Genomic DNA, 21,930 nt, shown 5'->3' on the forward strand with positions numbered 1-21,930 from the left:
TATAGAGATCCATCAACTCTCTTTTACAGGTAGTGGGGGGGGGAGGTTAGCAATGATGGGCAAAGAGTCTGCAGTTTTTAAGCAGTGTACACCTGCCTGTTTTTCCATGCCTTTTTTTTCTGGGCTGCCCACAGCACAAGTGGTCCATGAGTCAGCCAGCAAATGCACAGCAGGAAAGCCAGCCATAATTGTTCGTATGCATGCTCCTGTCCTTCCCAAAGGTGAGTTAGCTTATTGTTCAGGCTGTAGAGAGGAGCTGGCATCAACAGAGACTTAAGCTTTTTGCATCTTATGATCACTTTTTCCTTTCACTCTGGGCTATTTGTGTTTATTTCCTGGTTAAGAAGTCATGCTATGAAATCAACTCCTGAATTTATCTGACTTTAAGCAAGCAAAATCTGCCTTTTAGAAGTAGGAAGTAGACATATAAGACACAACCAAATATAACAAATAATACAATAATTAAATAAATATAACAAAAAAGCCTCATAGCATCAGTAATGGAGCTGGTTTAGCATCAAGTGTGTTGATGGGACATCTATGTGATCACGCCATTTTCAGCATGAATCTTTTCAAGCTGGGATAACATTATGACCATAATGATGCTATTACTAAAGAAATGATACAAATATAATAATTGACCTATAGTATAATGTGAAATACATGACCATATTAGAGATTAAAATACACATGTAAATTTAATGGTGTAGAAATAAAAAGGCATAGTTGAGCCAGCATTTCTGTATTAGAGGAATGGGAGGGGTTCAAGGCATTTTTCTCTGATATGATAGAATCATAGAATAGTTAGGGTTGGAAAGGACCTTAAGATCATCTAGTTCCAAGCCCCCTGCCATGGGCAGGGACACCTCACACTAAACCATGTCACCCAAGGTTCTGTCCAACCTGTCCTTGAACACTGCCAGGGATGGAGCATTCACAACCTCCCTGAGCAACCCATTCCAGTGCCTCACCACCCTAACAGGAAAGAACTTCTTCCTTATATCCAATCTAAACTTCCCCTCTTTAAGTTTGAACCCATTACCCCTTGTCCTGTCACTACAGTTCCTTAATGAAGAGTCTCTCCCCAGCATCCCTATATGTCCTATATTTGATGCTTTTCTTGCATCTAAAGAAGTCTGAGTATCAAAGAGAGAGCAAGCAGTCAGTAAGTTTTGCGTGTTTAGAGGTTTGGATATCAGTAACACCAGCGAGTTAATTCTCTGTTTATATTCTGCTGTACAAACCTCAGGGAAGCCCGTAATAGCTGATAAGTTTTATGTAACTCTTCAGAGAGCCAAACCAAAGAAAAAAATGTGAGTTTATATAGCCCTGTCTTTTAAATAGCTACTTCCTAATTGGCAATGCTTAAATCGGGCAATTTTTAGTCTTTTCTTGGAGCTAACTGATGTCTCTTCTTAAAATTAAAAAAAAAAAAAAAAATTAAATAGGGCAAAAATACAACTGAGCCCTCATTGCATTCTTCCAGCATTCAGAGCCAGATGAAAATCTGCACCAGATAGAAAAGCACTGTTTTGTTCAACCAGTCTAGAGCTAGCAAAGCTCGTACCAGCCTCTGTGTGTAATGGCGCATGAAAGTGATTGTTTTGAAAATAACTGTGTCGGTTTAAAATATTACTGCCTCTCTCCCAGAGGATGCCACCCAGTCAGCAGACTGAAAACACAGATAATTCTAAGCTGCTTCAGGAGAAAGCCCAGTATTTAACGCATAAAATGCCAAGGGGGATCAGAGCAGCTTGAGTTAAGCTCTTGGACTTTACACTGAAACAGCTCAGAGGCACTCACCTCTCTGCCATGACAACTGGGGCAGGCAACTTTGGCAGGTACAAAGAATTGGGGGCAGTGGTGTGTCAAACAGCCACAGTTGCCTTCTCAGTAAATGTATCTGAGCAATAAGCATGGCTTTTACCTTGCCCTTTTGGGTTACAGGTTCACAGCATTTGGACAAATGCTGAGGTCTTAACCACTAAATTAAATAGCTAACACACAGGCATCAGGAAAAGGAAGATGGAAAAGGTCCTCAGAAATAAACATTCTGTGTGAAAAAACTCAGATTTAATTCCAAGTTTTCTACATGATGTAGCCAAATCTAAAGGGAACATTAAGCTCCTATTTTCTGACTCAGTCTGCTCCAGACAACAACAAAATTTTGCCCACACAATAATTAACTGTTCAGTGGTGGGAACAGTATAGGCAGAAAGCTTTTGCTTTTCGGAATCTATCCATTCTGCATTTCTTTTCCCTTTATAAGAAATGTACAAGACAGTGGCATCCTTGATCCAGTAATGGTTAAAGAAAACAGTGACTTAAGCCATTTCTTTTCTTGAAATCTTTACAGTTCTTCTGCTCTGTGATGATATTGATATTGTAATCTGACCAAAGAAGCCCTTAGCACACTTTCTTTCTAAACATACAATCCACTTCTGTAGCATTGTATATCTGGATACATACTTCCTAATATAAAGCTATCTGTAAATCAGACTGGACTGCTATTTTAGGCAGGCCAGTATATAGCTCCTACACAGAGCAACAGCCTACTTTTTGTTTTAATACTCACTGTGCTATTGTTTTTAAAGCTTTGGATTTTGGCTTGAAATCCAGACCACCATGAGTTTAACAGTAAAACTTTCACCAAGTTCAGTCTGATCCAGATTTCAACATAAATACCTAATGTTGCTAATGTGGGATGTGGTAAACTTGATCATCAAGTTTTTTATGGCCACAACAGATGTTCCTTCTTTTAGACCAATGGAAAGCTACCAAACCTCATCCACCCTCTAAAACAAAAATACAAGCATTTGTTTACAACTTGATTCCAGGAATATGAATTGAATTAGCATCTGTGAAGCTTGTTCTTGTTTACTTACAAATAAACATATGCACAAGTCTTGCTTTTCCCAAAGAACCATGATGTTGTCTGAATAGTATTTACCCTATATAAGAAACAGTATTTTTAACAGTCTAATACTGCATTATAATTTGTTTGGCACAATCAAAATACCAGCATAGTATTTGTGACCTTGTTTTTAAAAAAATCATTTTTTTTTCTTTCTTTCTTATATCTAGTAGATGAGAACAACATAATTTGTGTATATGCATTGCATTTTGTATACTTATAACTTAGACTGACTACAATACAACATTCTCATAATCATAACCCAGGCACAGCCTATAGAAAAGTAAGATACTGAATATAAGTGATTTTTTTTTTTCCTACTGGTAGCATTCAATGAATTTTCAAATGGGCATAAAATTTTGAAATACTGGTGCCTTCTCCTAAAGCAGGAGAAAAACCATGACCGTGTAATAGCTGAACTGACACTTTCTAATATATTGGTATTTTTAATTATTGGATATCTTACTAATGCATGCTTCACAAATCCTCAGGGCAGACAAAAAGGATTGAGAGTATATCCTAAAAGTTAGTTTCATGAAGCGATTAAGACTGTGGTCACACGAGTAATTCAACCCTCTGATTAACTGAGGTGTCTCGGTTGGAAAAGAGAACAGGAAGCTGTGAGCAGATAACATAATCCCCAAAAGTAATTTTGCTGCTCCCCATGAGTGGTAAATTTTCCCTGGATGAGACAGAGCTAAGTTTGTCTCACTTTCAGACGCCTGCATTCCTGAGCACTCCCTGCTCCTTCTTCAGCCCTTCAGACAAGCAGCTGTTTTTTTGCAGGCAGTTGTCATAGTGCAATTTGCTCCATGGCCAAGCCTTGCTGTTCCTGTGCCCATTAGCTAAGGCTTAGCTATGGCTCTGAGACTCAGCATCCTCAGCTGTAATGACAAAGCAGCCTAAGCCAGTCCTAGACTAGAACCACTTTGGCTTTGCCCTTCATGTCACAGTCACCCTGGCCATGTGTTGGCATGTTCTCTGCAGTGTGCTGTGCTGACTGCTGTCATCCAACCCCATGCAAAGCCATTTCAGTAATCTGGCAGAAAACTAACTCAGCCAAAAAAGCCTCTTGTTTTCAATTCTCAGATCACAGGCTGCATCACATGGGGAATTCTTTGCATCACGTGCAGGTGGATTAGAGACTGCACAAAAAGTACAGCAGAGGCAGGAGCAAGAAATACAAAACTCTATAATGAACAGTTGTGCCTCAGGGAACCAGGTACTTAGGAAGAAAAAATGTGTGTGGTGTTTTCCCCCCTTCCAAGTTGTTGGGTTTGATGCATGCTTAGAGAGGTTCCTAAAGCATGCTGGCACTACCTTCAGGAACACCTTGCTTGCTCCAAAGGGCTTCCTAGAAATCCCTGAGCAAACAGACCTGAATTATGTGACCCCTTTGCTGAGTATGTGCTCCTACAACTGCTGGAAAATAAAAACTGCATGTACCCACATGGTAGTTGAAAGTTCAGCCCATGGTTTTTTGGGTGGGTGGCTTTATTCCACTTGGAAGGATCTGGAGTAGAGGGAAAGAACTGGCCACAACCACAACACTTGCTGAAGTGGGTTACAAGAGTAAAAATAGCTTGTGACAAATATAAGGCATGGGAACCTGAACTCTGCTTGGAGTGACTGAGAATCCTGTAGGGTTTGGGTGTCACTGGGAAAAGGACCCCCCTCATCCTCTGTGGAGGGGGGAAACTTGCAGTTCAGCACAGCAAAGTACCTTTCAGGTGACAAGAGTAGTCATGGGGAAAGGATATAGTGGATAAACCATGATTAAAATGAACAAAAGGTGAATTTCTGGTTATTACATAAATACAGGAAAAACACCAGATTTTGTCCTTTTGTTCCTGTTGACTTCAGGTATGGGTTGGTTAGATAGGCAAGGTCCCTGCTATCTGGCTTGCATCTAAAAACTCCAAACCCATTCAAGTTCTGATAAACCATCATTAGTGATACATGCACATTTTAAACAAATGCCCTGTTAACAGCAGCTTCAGGGAAGGAAAACAACACAAAACCATGCATCTGATCATAGGTCATTATGAAAGTCAGCAAAACCACAGGTAATTACTGCTTGGACTTTTGTGGACATAACTATGCACCCACATGCCATGTGACATATGGGGAGCAAGTCCAACGCTTCACTAGAGAGCTGAGCTTTCTGCACTTGGATGGCGCAGAGGCTCAGACCACATGCTGTGCATGCAGTGCTGCAGATGGCATCAGCTTTACCATGCTTAAACAAATCATAGAATCCACTAGGTTGGAAAAGATCTTTAAGATCATCAAGTCCAACCATTACCTCAGGACTGCCGAGACCAACACTAAACCATGTCACTGAGGGCCTCATCTACACGGTTTGTGGACACTTCCGAGGACGGTGATTCCAGCACTGCCCTGGGCAGCCTGTTCCAATGCCTGACCACCCTCTCTGTGAAGACGTTTTTCCTGCTATCCAGTCTAAACCTCCCCTGGCACAGCTTGAGGCCGTTACCTCTTGCCCTATCACCTGTTAGTTTGGAGAGGAGACCGACCCCGTAAGGGAGGAAACAAAAAGTAGGCAAAGAGGGCTTCTAGTTGAAAAAATGAAGGAGATAACGGAGAAAATCAGGTGTTGTTTTCCAAGCCCTGCAGTGTTATGGCAGACACCGCACTTGAATGCGATCTGTGGAAAACAACACAGAGAGTGCAGGCTGAATTCAGTTTGTTTTGACGGTAAAGACACGGCGTGCAAGCAGCGTGTTGAGCCTGCTGTTTCAGTTCAGCGGTGAAAGGCACGAAGCGACCCCACGGCTGCCACCCGCGCCCTGAGCAGAGCCTGAAGCGGGCCCCATCTCGAGGGCCCGCTGGGCACGCTGGGACCGGTAGTTCTGATAAGGCGAAGCCTGCAGGCCTTGCCGGGGTAATGAACTACGTTTTCCAGCGTGCACCGCGGAGCGGAGGAGGCGATAAAAGGGGCAGTGAGGGCGCCGGCTCACGTTGGCGGGCAGGTCTGTTGCTGCGGAGGGTTGTGCGGCCGGCAGGTGCCTCTGGGGCCGCCCCGCCGCTCCCTCATGAGGCCGCACGACCCGCCGCAGGGCGGCCCCGCCGCCGTGCTGCCGGAGCTAGAGATGCTGAAGCAGCGGGCGTGCGAGAGCGTGGAGCTGAACGCGGAGCGGCTCAGCGCACTGAGCCGCGACATCTGGAGCCGGCCTGAGCTGGCCTACGAGGAGCACCAGGCACACGACACCATGACCCGCTTCTTCTCCAGCGGGGAGCTGCCGGGCGCCGCCTGGGCCGTGCAGCCGCGCTACAAGCTGAGCACGGCCTTCCGCGCAGAGTGGGGCACAGCCGCCCCCCCGACACAGGGCCTGCGCCCGCTCCGCGTCGCCTTCCTCTGCGAGTACGATGCCTTGCCCGGCATCGGGCACGCCTGCGGCCACAACCTCATCGCTGAGGTGGGAGCCGCCGCCGCGCTGGGGCTGAAGGCCGCCCTGGAGAGCCTGCCGCAGCCGGCGACCGCCGCCGTCCAGGTGAGAGCCCCGCCGAGGGCGGAGGCTGCGACCTCGGCCCCGGTGGGTCGGGCGTGCCCTGACTCTGCGTTTCTGCTGCAGATCACGGTGCTGGGCACGCCTGCGGAAGAGCAAGGAGGAGGCAAAATAGACCTGATAAACGCTGGAGCGTTTGATGGCATGGATGTGGTTTTTATGGCACACCCGTCGCAAGAAAACGCAGCTTACCTGCCCGATGTGGCCGAGCATGAGTGAGTGAGCACGTTCAGGTGGAAAGGACGGGCTTGTGACTAGCCTTTTCTTCCTTCAGTAAGGGAGCTGCTTTGGGAGGGACTGAGCTTTAGGGCTGGAGACCTTGCAGGTGCCCTTCAGATGAGCTAAGTGTTTGTAGTTAGCTAAGGAGACGGGTTCTGGACACTCTTGAGCCATTATTCAGGAGTGCAATGTTCAGCCTAGTGTTAAAGGTCCCTGACTGCACTGGGATAATCTTGCATGTATCCCAAAAATCCATTCTTTTGATGTTTCAGGGTGTTTCTGTCTGAACATCCATTATCGCATCCATTAAGGAAAAAAAGAGGGCAGCTGAAGGGGATGTCATGGATGATGATTCCTTTCTTTCCTGCTCACCAAGTCATGTAGTCCTCTGTATGCATTTTATTTTAACCAGTTTTGAAAGTGCTTCTGTTACTGCTAAGTTTCTATGGTAAAACAGATGAGGTTAGGAACACTGAGTCTTCCTTCTCCAGCTACCTCTCTGTTATATTTCATCATTGTGTTTCTGAAGAGGCTTAACCAGTTATTGTAGTCTTCTTCCAAGAGTTATCCTAACTTGTTTTTTGGTTACTGTACCCTAAGTCTATATAATTTTAAAAATGCAGTTTTCATTGATAATTTTATCTTTCCCTTCATTTCAACTCTTGCAATAGCCTTTTAAGTTTGATAAGTTAAGATTGAGAAATCTCCCTTCAGAGGTGATGGATGTAGGACTCTGCTGTATGATGCAAGTCCTGGATAACCTTTAAACTGGAATATGGAGGCAGCATGGAGTTGAAGAGTGAAACAACTTACTACTTCCGAAAGCTTGGAATACTGAGTTTGTCATGATTTATGTAATTATGAAATTCTAAAGGTACAAGGGCTGTTTCAATAATATAATTGGTCTTTAGTTGTTTCCAAGGAATTTAACCACTAAATTGCTAGTACTACTGTATCTGCAGCCTCTGAAAGCTGGTTTGTGCCTATGGTAAAATTAGCACAGTGCGATAATTGTGGTGGATACATGCCAAAATTTGCTTATTCTTTTTTGCTTATCCTTCGCTTAATCTGCCTATTTATTGTTGGTCAAACAGGACCCACATTCTTCTGCTGATACTCTTAGACTGGTTTAGGGTGGTTTTGTTTTCACCAAAATCTGTTGGGTTTTTCTAAGAGTATGTGACATCTGTGCAGCAATAGAAGTACAGGAAAAGGAATGCTGAAAGAACTTTTTTTTTTAATAAGCACAAGTTTCTTGGAATGGGAAAAAAAACTGCAATGAGACTTTCTGCTTGACTTTGTCACCTTCTCTCCATTTTTATTGGAGAATATCTAGGGATCTGCCCTGCTGCCTTTGTGAGTTGATTTGAGGGATTGCAGTCTAATACTTGGGATTTTAATGGATAAGTTTTATATCTGGGTTTCATAATCATAATTTTAAATATATCTCGTACTTCACAGAATAAGATGTATGGTTGTCTTGGAGGATGAGGAGGAATGGAAAAGGGCATACTTGGGTTGCAGGCAGTAGCAGGAGGTGTTTTCTGCTGCAGCAGTGCACTCCGTTGTATCCTTCTTTGCTGTCCAGTATTTAAGTGCCAGTATTAACACAGCATGGCTCAGAGTGTGAGGGTCAGCTCAGCATAAGTGGCTAAGTTGGCGTTTGTGCAATACAAGCAAGTTAGGCTTGTCCTCTCTGCCAAGAGACAAGTTGTGGGGAGCTCTGAGCTTGAAGATGGATTTTTTTTATATGAAAGACTGAGTGTTGAGTACAAACAGATTTAGTTAAAATCTCTGCTACTGGCAAAAAATGAATAGTTGTGTATTTGATAAATAGCAGTACCTCATGTAGTTAACAGTATTTAATATTTGCCTTTCATGTAAAAAGTTTTCATATAGTTAGAAATATTAAGTTGTAGAGCTAATATAAATGGCCCTCAGATGAAGCAAAGCATGAAAATTCTTACTGCATATGTTCAGGTGCAGTATTTTGGCTTCTGTGAAGTTTGAAGATAGCCTTTATTATTAGATCTCTTTCCATCAGCTTTTTTGAGGTGTACAGGGAAAGAATATCAACTTTACACCAGTGTAGTGCCAGGCAAATTGTTTGGTGGTGTTCTGCACAAAACCGAAACATTTATCTGAACAAAAGGAACTTTTATTTTAGAGGTTTTTTCAGTGAATGGAAAAGAAATAAGTAATGCCTTTTATTTCCTAGTGTGACTGTGAAATACTATGGAAAAGCTTCTCATGCTGCTGCTTATCCTTGGGAAGGAGTTAATGCATTAGATGCTGCTGTTCTTGCATACAACAATCTGTCTGTTTTAAGACAGCAAATGAAACCGACCTGGAGAGTTCATGGTGAGATCTTAATTAAATCTAATGCCTAGCAAGTAAGAGCTTAGGCTGTTGAAATACTAACTTACAAAATCCCACAATTTAAAGTATTGCATTATTGCGCTAAATTATTATAGTCTCTTCAAGTATTATGAAATAGCACAATTTCTTTTAAATAGCTTTCGGTCACCTTTAAAATCATGTCAGTGTCCAGTACTAGCTTCTGAAAATAGGCTTATAGGTTGGATTCCAAAGAGGACTGTGGTACCTAGGTAGAGGCTAGGCAATTTTTAAGTGTTTGCACTTGGAAGTTGCAGTTCATAAAGAAAAAAAAGAAGTGCAAAGTTTATTTTGGAACATGGCCTTGAATTCCTTATAGTTAATGTGCATGTTCTTGCAAAGGTGTAAGGTTAAATGCTTCCGAAAAAGTGTTACTGCAGGATTTTTTGTAGTAGGCATTCCGTTAATTACATGATATTTATTGAAAGGGTGTCTGGGTTTGGAGTGATTGAAATTTATTTGCTGAAGTACAAAACCGAGCGATGGCAGAAGCCTGTAGTTTGAGTTAGTAGCCCAATCAACTAGATGTTCACTGGATTGTAGTATTTAATATCTACTAGAGCTCAGATTAGAAAAGTCACTTTTGTAATTAGACATGTTAACCATTAAGCTTCACTCATACGCCTTCAGCATCATGTATTTCTTTTTGTACAGTGAGAAAGTTTCAGAAGTTGACATGGAAGCTGCCCTTCATCTCTAAACCCAGGTTTCCCTTATTGCACCCAACACAGCTTTTTTTTTCAGTTTGAAATTAAGAAAGTTTGCCATTTCTGCAGGACTTCTGAATGTAGAACTGTTTATTTGGAATACTTGTTATGAGCTAAAAACACATACAGAAGTTCTGAGCTAATCATTATGCCTCTTAGTGCTTGTGCTGTATAATATATGCATGTATTTCTCTCCAGGATATCTGGATGGAGTCTGGAAGCCCTGACTGTTTGCAGTTTTGCTGTGCAGCAATACCCAAATGAATTTCACACCTTGGGCATAGCCTCTCTATCCTATTACTTTGTAAGAAACAGGGTACTTAATTATGAGCTCTGGTGTGTGAAAGCAGAGTGTTGCAGGTTTAAGGTTGGAGGTGCCCGAGTCTTCTATTGAATCTAAGCATAAACCCCTAAATACTTTCTTCATAGTTTCTAAAAGCTACATGGTGGCAAAAAGTTAACTATCTGAACAAGCGTCCTAGAAGTAGCACTTCTGAAGTACGGCAAAACTTAAATTGCTTTGTTGATGCATCTGCTGTCATAAGCCTGGTTTTCAAACTGGAAATACTTAAAATACTTTTGGGAAAGTATAAGCAGTCAGAATGAGATTCAATTTTAGGAATGCTTTTTTTAGAACTGTGTGTTGGAGATCTCATGTTGTAGACTTGTAGTAACAGCAGTTGCTGACTGAAGTGATCCTAAGAATCTTAGTTTTAACCCACTAACAGAAACTGAAATAATTTTCTTTACTGAAGTTTGGAATTTCTAAGCCATTTTTTATGTCCCTGAATATTGTTGGTTGAGTTTGTCTGATGCTTCATGAGTAAATGTTATGTTGCCCTCTTGAAATACAGGAATGTAGATTTCTTTTTCTATTTAAGAAGTTGTATTAAACAGGTTGTAAAAAAACCAAAACAGTTCCATCTAGAAGGGCAAGCTGGGTGCTATTAGTCGTGTGCAGGCAGCCTACTTTTAAGCTCGATAATCTGTCCAGTCCTTATTGCAGCTGCTTTGAAATTTAAGTGTAAACATACTCTCAGACTCTATCCAGTTCTGTTTACAAGTGGAAATTATTTACTTATTGAGCTACTTATTTTGAGCAAATGTGTATGGACAGTGTGTGTCCTGCAAACTTGCACGATTGCCTGCTGGTTCCTTTGCTGTGCTTTTCCTTTTGTTGTGGACTAGAACTGATAGTGGTTTAAATCAGCACTTTATTTACTTTATTTGGGAGTGAAAAGTTTTACTTGAGGGGGAGTTCATAGTCTTAATAGGTTTTCTGCACCAGAAGTAAAGATTTGTTGCCCATTTGCCTCCTGATAGTGCTGTCATTTCAGGTTTCAGTGACATGCATCAGTAGCTTTGAGCAGTATTTCCGTTTAAAGTAGATAGTTCCTCAGATTCTACAGAAAACAAATCTTACTCCACATATATAAATTGAGGGTAGGAGGCCAGGGAAACAAGCAAAGCACCCTGTTGAAAGCAACTAGCTGTTAATGCACTGAAATCTAATGTAGAATGGAAGTCTACAATGTTTATTGTTGAAATACTTAGGTACTAAGGCTCTGACATAATTGAAACTATGTACTTGGCACATGTTTTATTGAGGGAATAGTTTCAGCTCAAACTTCACTCTGGAATAAAACTACCTATATTATACATTCCAATATTTCTAAAGAATTAGTACGAGGAATTTAATGAACTTTCTGTGGACTGCAACACGCACATTGCTCCAGTATTGTTGAGCAGTGCAACTTACTCAGTTTCTCTCCAAACCGGCAAAATAAGTTGGAAACCTTTAAAAGTTGGAATCCAAGATAGCCTTTATAAATCTTATTTCAGTGGCAGCCATCTTGCTTTATGACTCTGCATTGAATTTCAGGGCATTAATTACAAATGCTAGTTTGGCTTTAAGGTTTATAACAGATGTCTAACCAAAGAATGTAATGAAATTGTGCTGAAAAATATGCACATGTTCCACTTAATCTGATGGGATGAAGAAACTTTATCCACATACTGTATTTTTGACATTCTTCGTATTTCATGCTTGGCTGATGTGTTGGTTTTTGTTTATTTAGTTTTTGAGCAAAGAGTTTCATGGCAGAGCTGAAGATCAAGTAGTTATAGTTAACACTGGTAATATGACTTTTCCCTTTCTGCAGGTGTAATAAAAAATGGTGGTGTGAAACCCAACATCATCCCTTCTTACACTGAGCTGGAGTTCTACTTGCGTGCCCCTTCAATGAAAGATCTTTCTGTTCTGATCGAAAAGGTTGAGAACTGCTTCAAATCTGCAGCACTTGCCACAGGATGCAAAGTAAGAATGTATTAATGCTCATGCATTTAATATATGAAGGTAAGGTAGGCTGGAATAGGAAATGGAGGCTTAGCAGCATTTATCTGCATGGTGTTTAGCCAGAATATACTATTTGTTCTTTTGTTGCTGCGTCCCATCTAAGCAAGCTTTGGTTTATAAATAGAATGACACAGCATCATAGAAGAATCTAGGTTGGGAGAAACTTCTGGAGGTCATCTAGTCTAAGCCTCTGTTTGGAGCAATACCAGTTAGAGCAGATTTTTTGGTGCCCTGTAGTCTTCTGAGTATCTCCAAGGATGAAATCCCCCAACCTATCTCAAGTGCTCCACCCACCTCATGGTGACCAAGGTTTTTCCTGATGTTTAGACTCTGATGACTGAGCAGTGGAGCAGAGCTTGCCTGGAGTCTGTCGTGTTTCCATCTTCGGAGGTACTCGAAAGCTGCCTTGATATAGTCCTGGGCAACCAGCCCTAGATGACCCTGCTTGAGGAGGGGAGTTGAACAAGATGATTTCCAGAGTGGGTTTCCAACTTCAACCATTCTGTGATTCAGTTAGCAGTCTTTTTTTTTCTTTTTTTTTTGTTTGCTTTTAGTAAATGGAAATGTTTCCTGTAGCTGGTTCCAGCAATATGATTACCTTGCAGTGTATTGCTAAGATACATAGTTCTACCTACTCTGTAGTTACAGGTTTGTTTAATACAGCTGTGAAGAGAATGTCAGTGCTCAGCAGAACAAATAGGTGTGGTGTACATGAATGTGAGTTAGTGAGATTTAAGGTCTGTTTTAGGTATTGCATGCTGTTTACTCGTATGGCCTCTCCATTCTAGCTAGAAAAGGATTTCAGGAAGTTAAGATCTCTCTTGAAATTTGACATTGGTATGGGTTTTTTACATTTGCTTTCAAACTTTGTGCTGGTGTGAAGTCATTTATGGGTAGGGCTGTGGTACTGGACGTGTTCTAAACAATAGTAAATTTGGTGAAGGCCTAACTTGATTTCTGTGTAGTTTAATAGTACCTGCAGTGGAAACTTTTAGTCAGTTACAGGTGTTGCCTATTTATCAGTGAAGTCCACGCTTCTGGAATTTGGCTGTCTAGTGCAAAGTTGATGGAACATCAGCTTTGTTTTGATCAAGGGTAAAACTTGGCAGAATGTTGAATTTCTGAAAGAAACTTAGTACTTATGTCTGTTTTGACATGGACTTGATGTATCGATATGTATTTACTTTTTCTGGTCTTTAAATTGGTTTCATTAAACTGGCTGGAGTTGGAGAAAAACTTCTAATAACTCAAGTTTTTTTGTCTAGGTGGAAATAAAAGGTGGTGAAAATGATTACTACAACGTGCTTCCAAATAAGAGCCTGCAGAAAGTTTACAAGGAGAATGGAAAGAAGCTTGGAATAGAATTTATATCCGAAGACTGTATCTTGAATGGTTTGTCAGGTAACTCCATCTGGGCATTTTGTTACAATTTAAGCTTAAGTTGATTAGCTCTTAAGTGTATATAAGAATGGGATAGAGCTAGGTTAAACATACCTTGGTCAGAGGAAACAGCCAAATTAGAAAGTTGAAGCTCGTAAAAGGATCATACCTCTGGCCTGTGTTTCTGTATTTGTTGTAGAAACTAGGAAATTTTCCCAACAATAGTAATTTTCTGATAAGATTTCTGAAAATATTTCAAATATGAAACAGCTTGGTTGGGGGGAGGTGTGGAAGGATGGAAAGTGAAGAACACTCTTCCTGAGAACATTAAGGATGTGTAATGAATTGCAGCCCATTCTGTTGCTTTCAGTCCTAGTTTGCTGTGAGTGGAGATTGGACTTTATTTTCATGAACCTTGTTTAATAATATTTCCAAGCTTACATATAAACAAATTTGTTAGCATCTGGCTAATATTTGAGAGGGAGTTTTTGAAGAGACTTTTAAGTGGAAGTTTAAGCATCTCAAACCCTAATTTAAACCTATTTCTATTAACAGGTAATCTTATGCCTCTAACTTTAGTTCATGAGTTCAACAGATTAGTTTTCCAAAGGGTGCTGTTCAAGTAGGTGTTCACTTCTGAGTCTTGACTGTGTCTCAAACTATGTCATTTTCTTGGTCTCTCAGAGCTAAAGCAATAGGAGTGTGAATTCTTGAAAAGTCAGGTGGGTTTCTCATTACTCATAACTTGTTTTTTTTCAGAATCTTTCTGCAGGAGCTCTGTTGAAGTCTTAACCTGCTGATGATATTTTATAGCCTTCACTACTGATCATAACTGTATATCTAAACATTTTTACTCCACTTACATCAAAGATTTTCCTTTTTGGGTAAAAGGAAGAGATTGTTCTCAGTAAAAGGTTGTTACTCAATTTCATGACAGCACTAATCTTCTCTATATTAACTGCAAAATATATTTGAGATCTTGGTGCTTGGGGCGGAGTTCTCTATAAACTTTTTTCTTCCTTGTGGTATAAGTAAGGTTTACAGCTTTCCTCATTTAGCCTAAGAAAGGGTCTGAGGAATGTCCCTTAGAATGTTTACTTTAATGAAAATTTTTGGAGCTCTGGTGGTAGCTTCCCTCAAAACACTGGTTTAAGGGTGAAGATCGTGAATACCTCGTGATCTTGCATTCAGAGGACTTCTGATGAGCTTAGTACAGACACCTAATTGTAATAGTGCTTTCATATGTAACTTACATGATATGCAAAATGTTAATTCTGAAGTTGCTTAAACTGAAACTCCCCATATGCCTGTCCTGTCCTTAAATTGCTTGTCAAATGTCAGAATGTGCTTGAGCAACTGCTTTTTTTATCTCACACTACAGTAGGCTTTACTGAATTTTCTTCCCGCAGCTGGTTCTCTGAATTTTTGCAGTGGGGCTTCAGGAGTGATAACAAACCACAATCTCTAGAGACATAGGAGTGGAATTTTGTATGCTGCCCTTTTTTGGGGGGGGGTTGAATGTTTTGTCTCATCTTTTTCAAGACCTCTATTTCTGTTTAGTTTTCATATGGTTTTCAATGTTTTCTTTTAGGATATCAGTTTCTTCTGTTGAAAGGGAAGGAAGATAGCTCAGTTGCTTCTCCATGTCTGTGCAGCAGAAAAGTCCTTAACAGATGAGCATACTCGCTGCCACCTCTACATGGGTATTAGTATCGGTCTGCTCACAGGTATCGCTCTAGGCAGCTAAGCATTACAAAGAATTCCTTCAATCCATCAAATCATACTACATTTTGTGTGCCTTGTGCACACTCTGCTCATTTGGCACACAGAAAGGATGATGTGAGATAATGTGAATCTGAGTTAGCTTTGACCAGGTGACATAACCTGGTTCTCCTTCTGCTGGTAGAGTGGCTGAGCTGAGCTCCAGGGTAATGGTTGCCTCCCAAAGCAGATGGCCTAGTTTAGCATGCATTAGGTGAGGTACCCACATTTGTAATAACTTTGGTATTTTTAGCAGTCATGGATTTCATGCACAAGACTGGTATAGACGATCTTATGGAGCCAGTATGTTTTGAAAATACCACTTTTGAAGCTTGGGGCTGTATATAAATGCTTCATGGAATCTTCTGCATTTTCCCTTCCATTCTTGTGTGTGGTAATACTGATTTCCATTATGTGTTCAGTGACTTGAAGAGGTTTCTGTGTCAGCTTCAGGATATATTTTTGAGAGGCTGGAGCCCCTAGTACCTTCCTTTTGAAGACAGTGCACAAGTCTATATATTGCGTTGAAAATTGTGCAGTTATTTATGCCTCTAGAAGGAATTCCAATTCATACATCTCTACCAAGCATACAGATCCAGATGCTTGTATGGAACCCATTGGAGTAATTGACGTTTTAAACATGGCACTAGGCTAATACCACAAAAGGGTGTAACATTTTTTTTTTCTGAAAGAGGGAAAGATGTGACTGTGTCATGTTCATAAAAAGCTGTCTGGATTTTGGCTTGGTAAGCTCTCCATCCTACTAGAAAATACCAAGTTTAAATTCTTTACGTTCAGCAAAAATAACTTGTGAACTGGTAGTCGCTTGGATATGGACATAAATTTAAGTGGAATTACATGACCGAGAGCTGGGATGCACTGAAATTTTTAATGCTTCATTTGCTGAGTGAGAGCAGGGAAAAAGGCCAAGAGTCTTTCCAGAAGTATGTGTATTAGGACTTAGTAAAGCAAGTTTAGAACTCTTGGCCTAGTCTGAAGTAGGCAGAACTTCCAGACTTCTGGTTTGTCTTTCCAGACTGACTGAAGAATGGGGCAGTACTGTAGACTACTAAAAATTAAAATAACTTGCTGCTGTGCCGAGAGTTGGATTTTCTCCAAAGGCACACAGATACAGTGTGGGAAAGGATCGTGGTTTTGGACAAGTATTGCCACTTCAGCTTGTAGGCAGAGCAAATAGCAAGCTAGTCTTGTCTTTGATCACATAATGTAGGCTCTGTGGACTTGCTTTTAATAAATATATGTTTCCAAGTAAAATCTATATCCTTCAATCACGTCATTACTGAATCCTTAAGCGATACCTTCTCTCCATAAAGTATTGTGATATGGAGGCTACCTGATGTGTTACAAATAACTTTAAATCTTAAGAATAGTCACTGTGTAATGCCGTCGCTAAAGAAAAAAAACAATAAATCTTGCAGCTCTGATTGGCCTGAAAAAAAGTTAAATGAGATCTTAGTTGGTAATCCCTATTTTCCCCCACTGTGAAACAATGCTTCCTTTGGTATCTGAATTTCACAGTAATTGATATGTTGATTTCTCTGGCTTCTAAATGTTGTTTTAACAAATAGTGGGTTGCCTGTTTGCGTAGAAAAAAAACAGGTGGGGGGGTACTTAGGAAGTAATTGCAAACTCTTGGATGGTTTACTGTGAAGGATCCACTGCTTCTGGATGGAATCAGAGATGTGAGATACCAGTAGCTAACGTAACACTAGCTAGGCATGAAAGCATTAAAGTCTTCACCGTTGCTATTAAGAATTTTATGTCTACATTATGTCTGGAGTTTAGTCTGATCTTGTTATTTTAGGAGTGTTTGTGCTGCTGAAGATTTCCATAACTGAGAATAATCAAAAGACACAGGAAAAAAATAGTTGTCCTCAATCTGGTTTTGTTTAAAGATAGATTGTTCGTACTTCAGAGTCCCCTACCTAATATTTGCATATTGGTGAAAAGTGGCTGTAGCAGGAAAATAGCTGAACTACCTGGTCCTCACAAGGTTTGTAGCTTTCATTGTTTCTGAATTAACAGCTTACTCTCAGGAGATGCTTGTTAAAAACTCAACAGTAAATGGAATAGGGACATGCTGGTAAATCTTCCCTGCAGTCCAGTAACTGATTATTGATCATAAGCACAGTAGAGAGCAGCATCTGAAGATTGCTAGTTAGGGAAAACATATTGGTGATGGAGACTTCTGTATGGATGACTCACTAGGTATGCTTTTAATTTAGTATTTGGGGTAAAGGATATTACATTTTAGATAGGGGCTGGATGTATCTTTCATACATTTTCTTACAGCAGTTGAAGCTCTTTAACACTTGTTCGTTAAGAAAATTTCTATTCTGCTTCTAGGTTCCACAGACTTTGGAAATGTTACATTTGTAGTCCCTGGGCTTCATCCTTATTTTTATATTGGCTCTGATGCATTGAATCATACTGAGCAGTACACAGAAGCTGCAGGTGAGCGGAAGTGAAAAGGGCTAGAGGTTTGTATTTGGAACCTTTGTGCCTTGTAGTGACTGCTTCCTGAATTTTCACTACAGCAGATCTAGAAATTATTTAAAGTTACAGAGGATTAAAGCTTTCACATGCTTCTGTGGTATTCAGAGGTACTGTGTAGTAAATGTATAAAAATGTAAGTACTAGATCTGAAAGTGGCTACATGTGAAATGGAGTTGCTTTCTTCAAGCATGGTGGGATCTGAGCTGAATATGGACATTTAGCTAACTGTAGAGTTGCAGAAAAGAGCTGACAAAATGTAGAATGTGTGTGTGTGTGTGTGTGTGTGTTTAAAGCTGAATGTATGTGGGAAGGATGACCTCTCCTTGTGCTAAAAGCCTGACTTAGTATGCCATGTAGGCAGAAGAAATTAGAGGGATTATCCCTAACAGCGTATTCAGAAGAGCTTCTAAACATGAACCGAAAGGTGAAAGTAATTTTTACTCCTTAAAGCACGATACTCGGGAAATGTAACATAGTATAAAAGGCTGCATTTTCTAAAAAGGAAAATGTGAACACTCACTTCTCTGATTTCAGTCTTATTTATGTCAGTAGCAGAAAGTTGAGTACTTACATGTGAAAACTTGTTTTGAGGCATCAGAAAATAGACATACTTCATGCAAGTAGATTTTTAAGAAACTGTTCTTGCAATTGAAACTTGAAGATCTTATAGAATATGCCTTATGCTAGTGGTTTGTGTCTAATAGTAGTAGTTTAACCTGAAATTTCTCTTACTTTTCTGCAGGGTCACAGAATGCTCAGTTCTATGCTTTGCGCACAGCAAAAGCTTTGGCAATGACAGCACTGGATGTCATTTTCAAGCCAGGTCTTCTAGAAGAAGTCAGGGAAGACTTTAGACAGGTGAAGCTAAAAGAAGAGGGGCAAATAAACCCAGCAGAACCTATCAAAGAATCTGGAGTTGGCACAGGAGCGTGTGCATCCCATTAAACTTTATTCAGCTTCTCTCAGTAGGGCTGACTTCATGGAGATGATGTATTTAAATCCTGGAAGGGGCTGGATAAACCCATAGCTGAAGAAATGTTCAATTTTGGGGGGAACTTTAGGAAAGGCAAACAGTATCATTGCTTTCAAAAGTGTGCAATTTCATCTATCTGTAATGTTTGCTGTATTCAATATGGTGATGAACTCTGGAAACAAATACATCATCTTTAAGCTGCAGTGTTGAAAAAATAAGTGTTTAGTTCCCTGTCAGTGATTTTCTATGTATTGCTAAAGTAACATTCTTTATAGGGGAAATACAACATCTACCTGGAAATGCTGGTTCTAAAATGAGCTCTGTTCACTTGGCGATCAAAGGCTGAATCAGATCTATGAAGTATTTCTGTCTGGCCAGTCACTTTTTCTTGGGACAAGATAGAGGCTTAAAACCTCAGCTGATTTCACTGGAAAGAAGGGCGTATGTTTGGAAGAATGCCTGATTTTGACAATAGTAACCGCTAGCAATGGAGCAGAACCATTTGTATGGAAATGGCATCTTTAAAGTCTGAGTGTCCTGAAATGCATTGACTTGCCTCCTAACAGTTTTGGAGGTGATATGGAGAAGTCATTGATCAACAAATTGGAAAGCAACTGAATGTTTATTTATTTAAATTAACATGTTTAAACCACTGCAGAGAAATGCATGTGGTCCTTTTTTTAAGTTGTACTCTAAGGCAGTACCAGTGTGTAGATGAGGTGTTCACTAGCCTAGCTGATCTGAAGGATCTCTGTAAATCTAGCCAACACAGTGGGAATCTTTCTCACAAAGTTGCAAGCCTGGTACTGTGAAGCAGTAAATGAAGCTAACCTTAAACTGGTGTGTGCAAACCAGTAAGCTCTTGAGAAGTTTGCACTGGGGATTGCTTGTGCAGTACCTGGCTTCTCCCTGGCTTCTCAAACCTGTTTGTTCCCATATCCTGTAAGATAAGTAGATGTGTTAAGTCTTGCCAGTTGTCCTTCCCGTGTGTTAATCTGTTTAAGCCTTGTTATTTTGCTTCCCAGAAACACTAATATTGCAGATTTTACCTAGGTTGGTGGTGTGTGTGTCCAAACATGTTAGGAATTTTTTTTCTAATTCAGTTTTTAAAGGATCACTTGAGTATGTAGAGAAGGAACTAATCTTTTGTTCAGATACAAATAGCTGAGTCAGTGGACAGAGTGAAAAAGCAGCTTACTGGCTAACGTTTTTCTAAGCATAAGTGTTATAGTAAGCTTCTGATAAGTAGTCAAGCAAACTGTATTCCCCAGGAAGTTGAATTTTTATCAGAACCAGTCTCTAAATGGTAAACTCCAGAATTCTAATAGAATTTCTAATAAGAATTTATATTCTATTAATTTCTACATTCAGTTTCTAATTCTGGAAAGAAACAGATTCCTTAGCTTAACTGTGCACTCCCTCTGCATTTTTGCACACTTTTTAACACAGACTGCTGTTTATGAATTCTTTTGAGACTTTCCTTTCTTAGAGGGATGACTGTATGTATGACTATACAGCCTCTATATATTGCGTAGACAACAACTTGACAGTTTTTAGACTTTCTGATACTTCAGTCTCTGTGCTTGTAGTAATAGGACACAGACTGTTAAATATATTAACTGCTCAGTGTCATTTGAAAAAGTAACTGATCCTCTAGGAAGTAGAGGCAGTTAAAGGGGTTTGTTTGGTATTACAAGCCAGTTAGTTGAAGAGCATGACTGTAAGTACTCCAGGTTCCAAGAGGGTCTGTCCTTACACCAGTGTCCTTGCTTTCAGTAGTAAGCAGTTTTGACAGAGGAATACATGAAACAGGTGAGGGTTGGACTCTGAGTTGTAGGTGTGTCCAGGATTGTAAGTTGGATACTAAATCCAACTGAAATTGGTCCAAGGTTTGTCAAAGGAAATTTCTCTGCAATTTTTAAATTAAATTCTGCCAGTTCTCAGACACAGTTACAATTCATTAAGTTCTGTTGGGTTAACAAGGTGGTTTATGAATTTCCTTAGCATAAGTGTATTTTCATTTCCTCCTGCATGAGCTGCTTACCTTCTTGCTTTGCTGTTTTTAAGGTGCAGTGTTGGGATCTTAGTGATTGCGATACATGCTGCATTGTTGTTTCCTACTGGCTGATGCATCCTTTTCAGGTCTCTTTGTCCAGACTATCTGGCTGTTGGCTGCATCATGCCCAAGATCATTTAATTACGCATTTCTGAATTAAAATCATGTCCTCATTTTATTGTAATTGTTGCTGGAATTAAAATGAAACTGAAGTGCTGATTAAAGATGAGTTGATATCAATAAAGCAGTTTAATTGCGACTGAATTTTCTTGTCTTTTGATTAATATTGGGATGCTGCATGACTTCATTTGAATAGCGTATTTGATTCCTCCCCCAGTTTGGTATGATTATGTAAGAATGAGGATGTGTAAGCTTTCCATTTTGGTCTGCCTAGTGAGCAGGGTTTTTTGTGAGTGTTACTACTCTTCAAGTACAATATTTAATGGTAGTCTATATAGTTGTAGGGCTGTTTTAAAACATGTTAGAATCCATTGAACAATAGGAATGGTGCTTGGGAGGGATCTCTGGAGAATCTCTGTGAGGCTAAACCTTGTCTAGCCTCCAGCTTGAAGTGGAGTTGTTGCCAGCACTAGGTAAGGTGAGCTTGTCTTCATTTGCTGAATTCTGGAAGCCTTCAAGGGTAGAGACTTTGGACTTCCTCAGGCAAGTTAGTTCTGATTTGTGCCTCAGAACACTCGTTCTTTAGGTCTAGAACTAAAGCAGTTTGGGATTTAATGTTAGGATTTTACTATAACAATGATACTATATATGAGAGAAACTTACTTTCCGTGGGAATAAAATTGGTAATTTGTGCTCATAAATCTATGAAAATATCAGGCATGGTTTTTAAGTTACCCTAGCTGCAGTCGTCCCCAAGCTGCCTGTAACTTAAGAATATTGGAATATATGTCAAGAATAGTACTTCTAGCAATGAATCAAAATGTGTAGGTAATAAACTGTACTTGCCAAAATGATTTTGAACAGCTGAATGTGAGTCACGGAAGGATGAGGTGATTATGTCCAGACTTTGTGAAGAACTTAAAGCCTCTGCCCTATCAACTGCAGTGCTTCCTTATTTAATGTCTTTCCTAAAACTTGAGTAAAAGATAGGTGTGGCTTA

At 40.1% G+C, this 21,930-nt stretch overlaps 1 protein-coding gene across 4 annotated transcripts; it reads left to right on the top strand.

Moving 5' to 3' along the window:
• Window positions 1-5,833: 5,833 nt before the first annotated feature.
• Window positions 5,834-19,110, top strand: PM20D2 (peptidase M20 domain containing 2). 4 transcript variants are annotated; one of them, XR_009962768.1, is made up of 8 exons: window positions 5,834-6,429; window positions 6,511-6,659; window positions 8,882-9,024; window positions 11,930-12,084; window positions 13,389-13,524; window positions 15,095-15,230; window positions 17,632-17,739; window positions 18,524-18,543. XR_009962768.1 is itself a non-coding variant. In XM_062608382.1 (7 exons), exons 1-7 carry the CDS (start codon window positions 5,971-5,973, stop codon window positions 18,724-18,726), a joined length of 1,353 nt encoding a protein of 450 aa, XP_062464366.1. In that variant the 5' UTR covers window positions 5,872-5,970; the 3' UTR covers window positions 18,727-19,110. The 4 variants fall into 4 exon arrangements, 3 of the variants coding, with proteins under 3 accessions (XP_062464367.1, XP_062464368.1, XP_062464366.1); XM_062608382.1 differs by lacking the exon at window positions 15,095-15,230 and having other exon boundaries at window positions 5,872-6,429; window positions 18,524-19,110; XM_062608383.1 differs by lacking the exons at window positions 17,632-17,739; window positions 18,524-18,543 and having other exon boundaries at window positions 15,095-15,527.
• Window positions 19,111-21,930: the final 2,820 nt, after the last annotated feature.

The sequence above is a fragment of the Pezoporus occidentalis genome, unplaced genomic scaffold, assembly GCF_034315485.1.
Source record: "Pezoporus occidentalis ecotype Australia unplaced genomic scaffold, CSIRO_AGI_Poc_V1 ctg13, whole genome shotgun sequence".
NCBI lineage: Eukaryota > Metazoa > Chordata > Aves > Psittaciformes > Psittacidae > Pezoporus > Pezoporus occidentalis.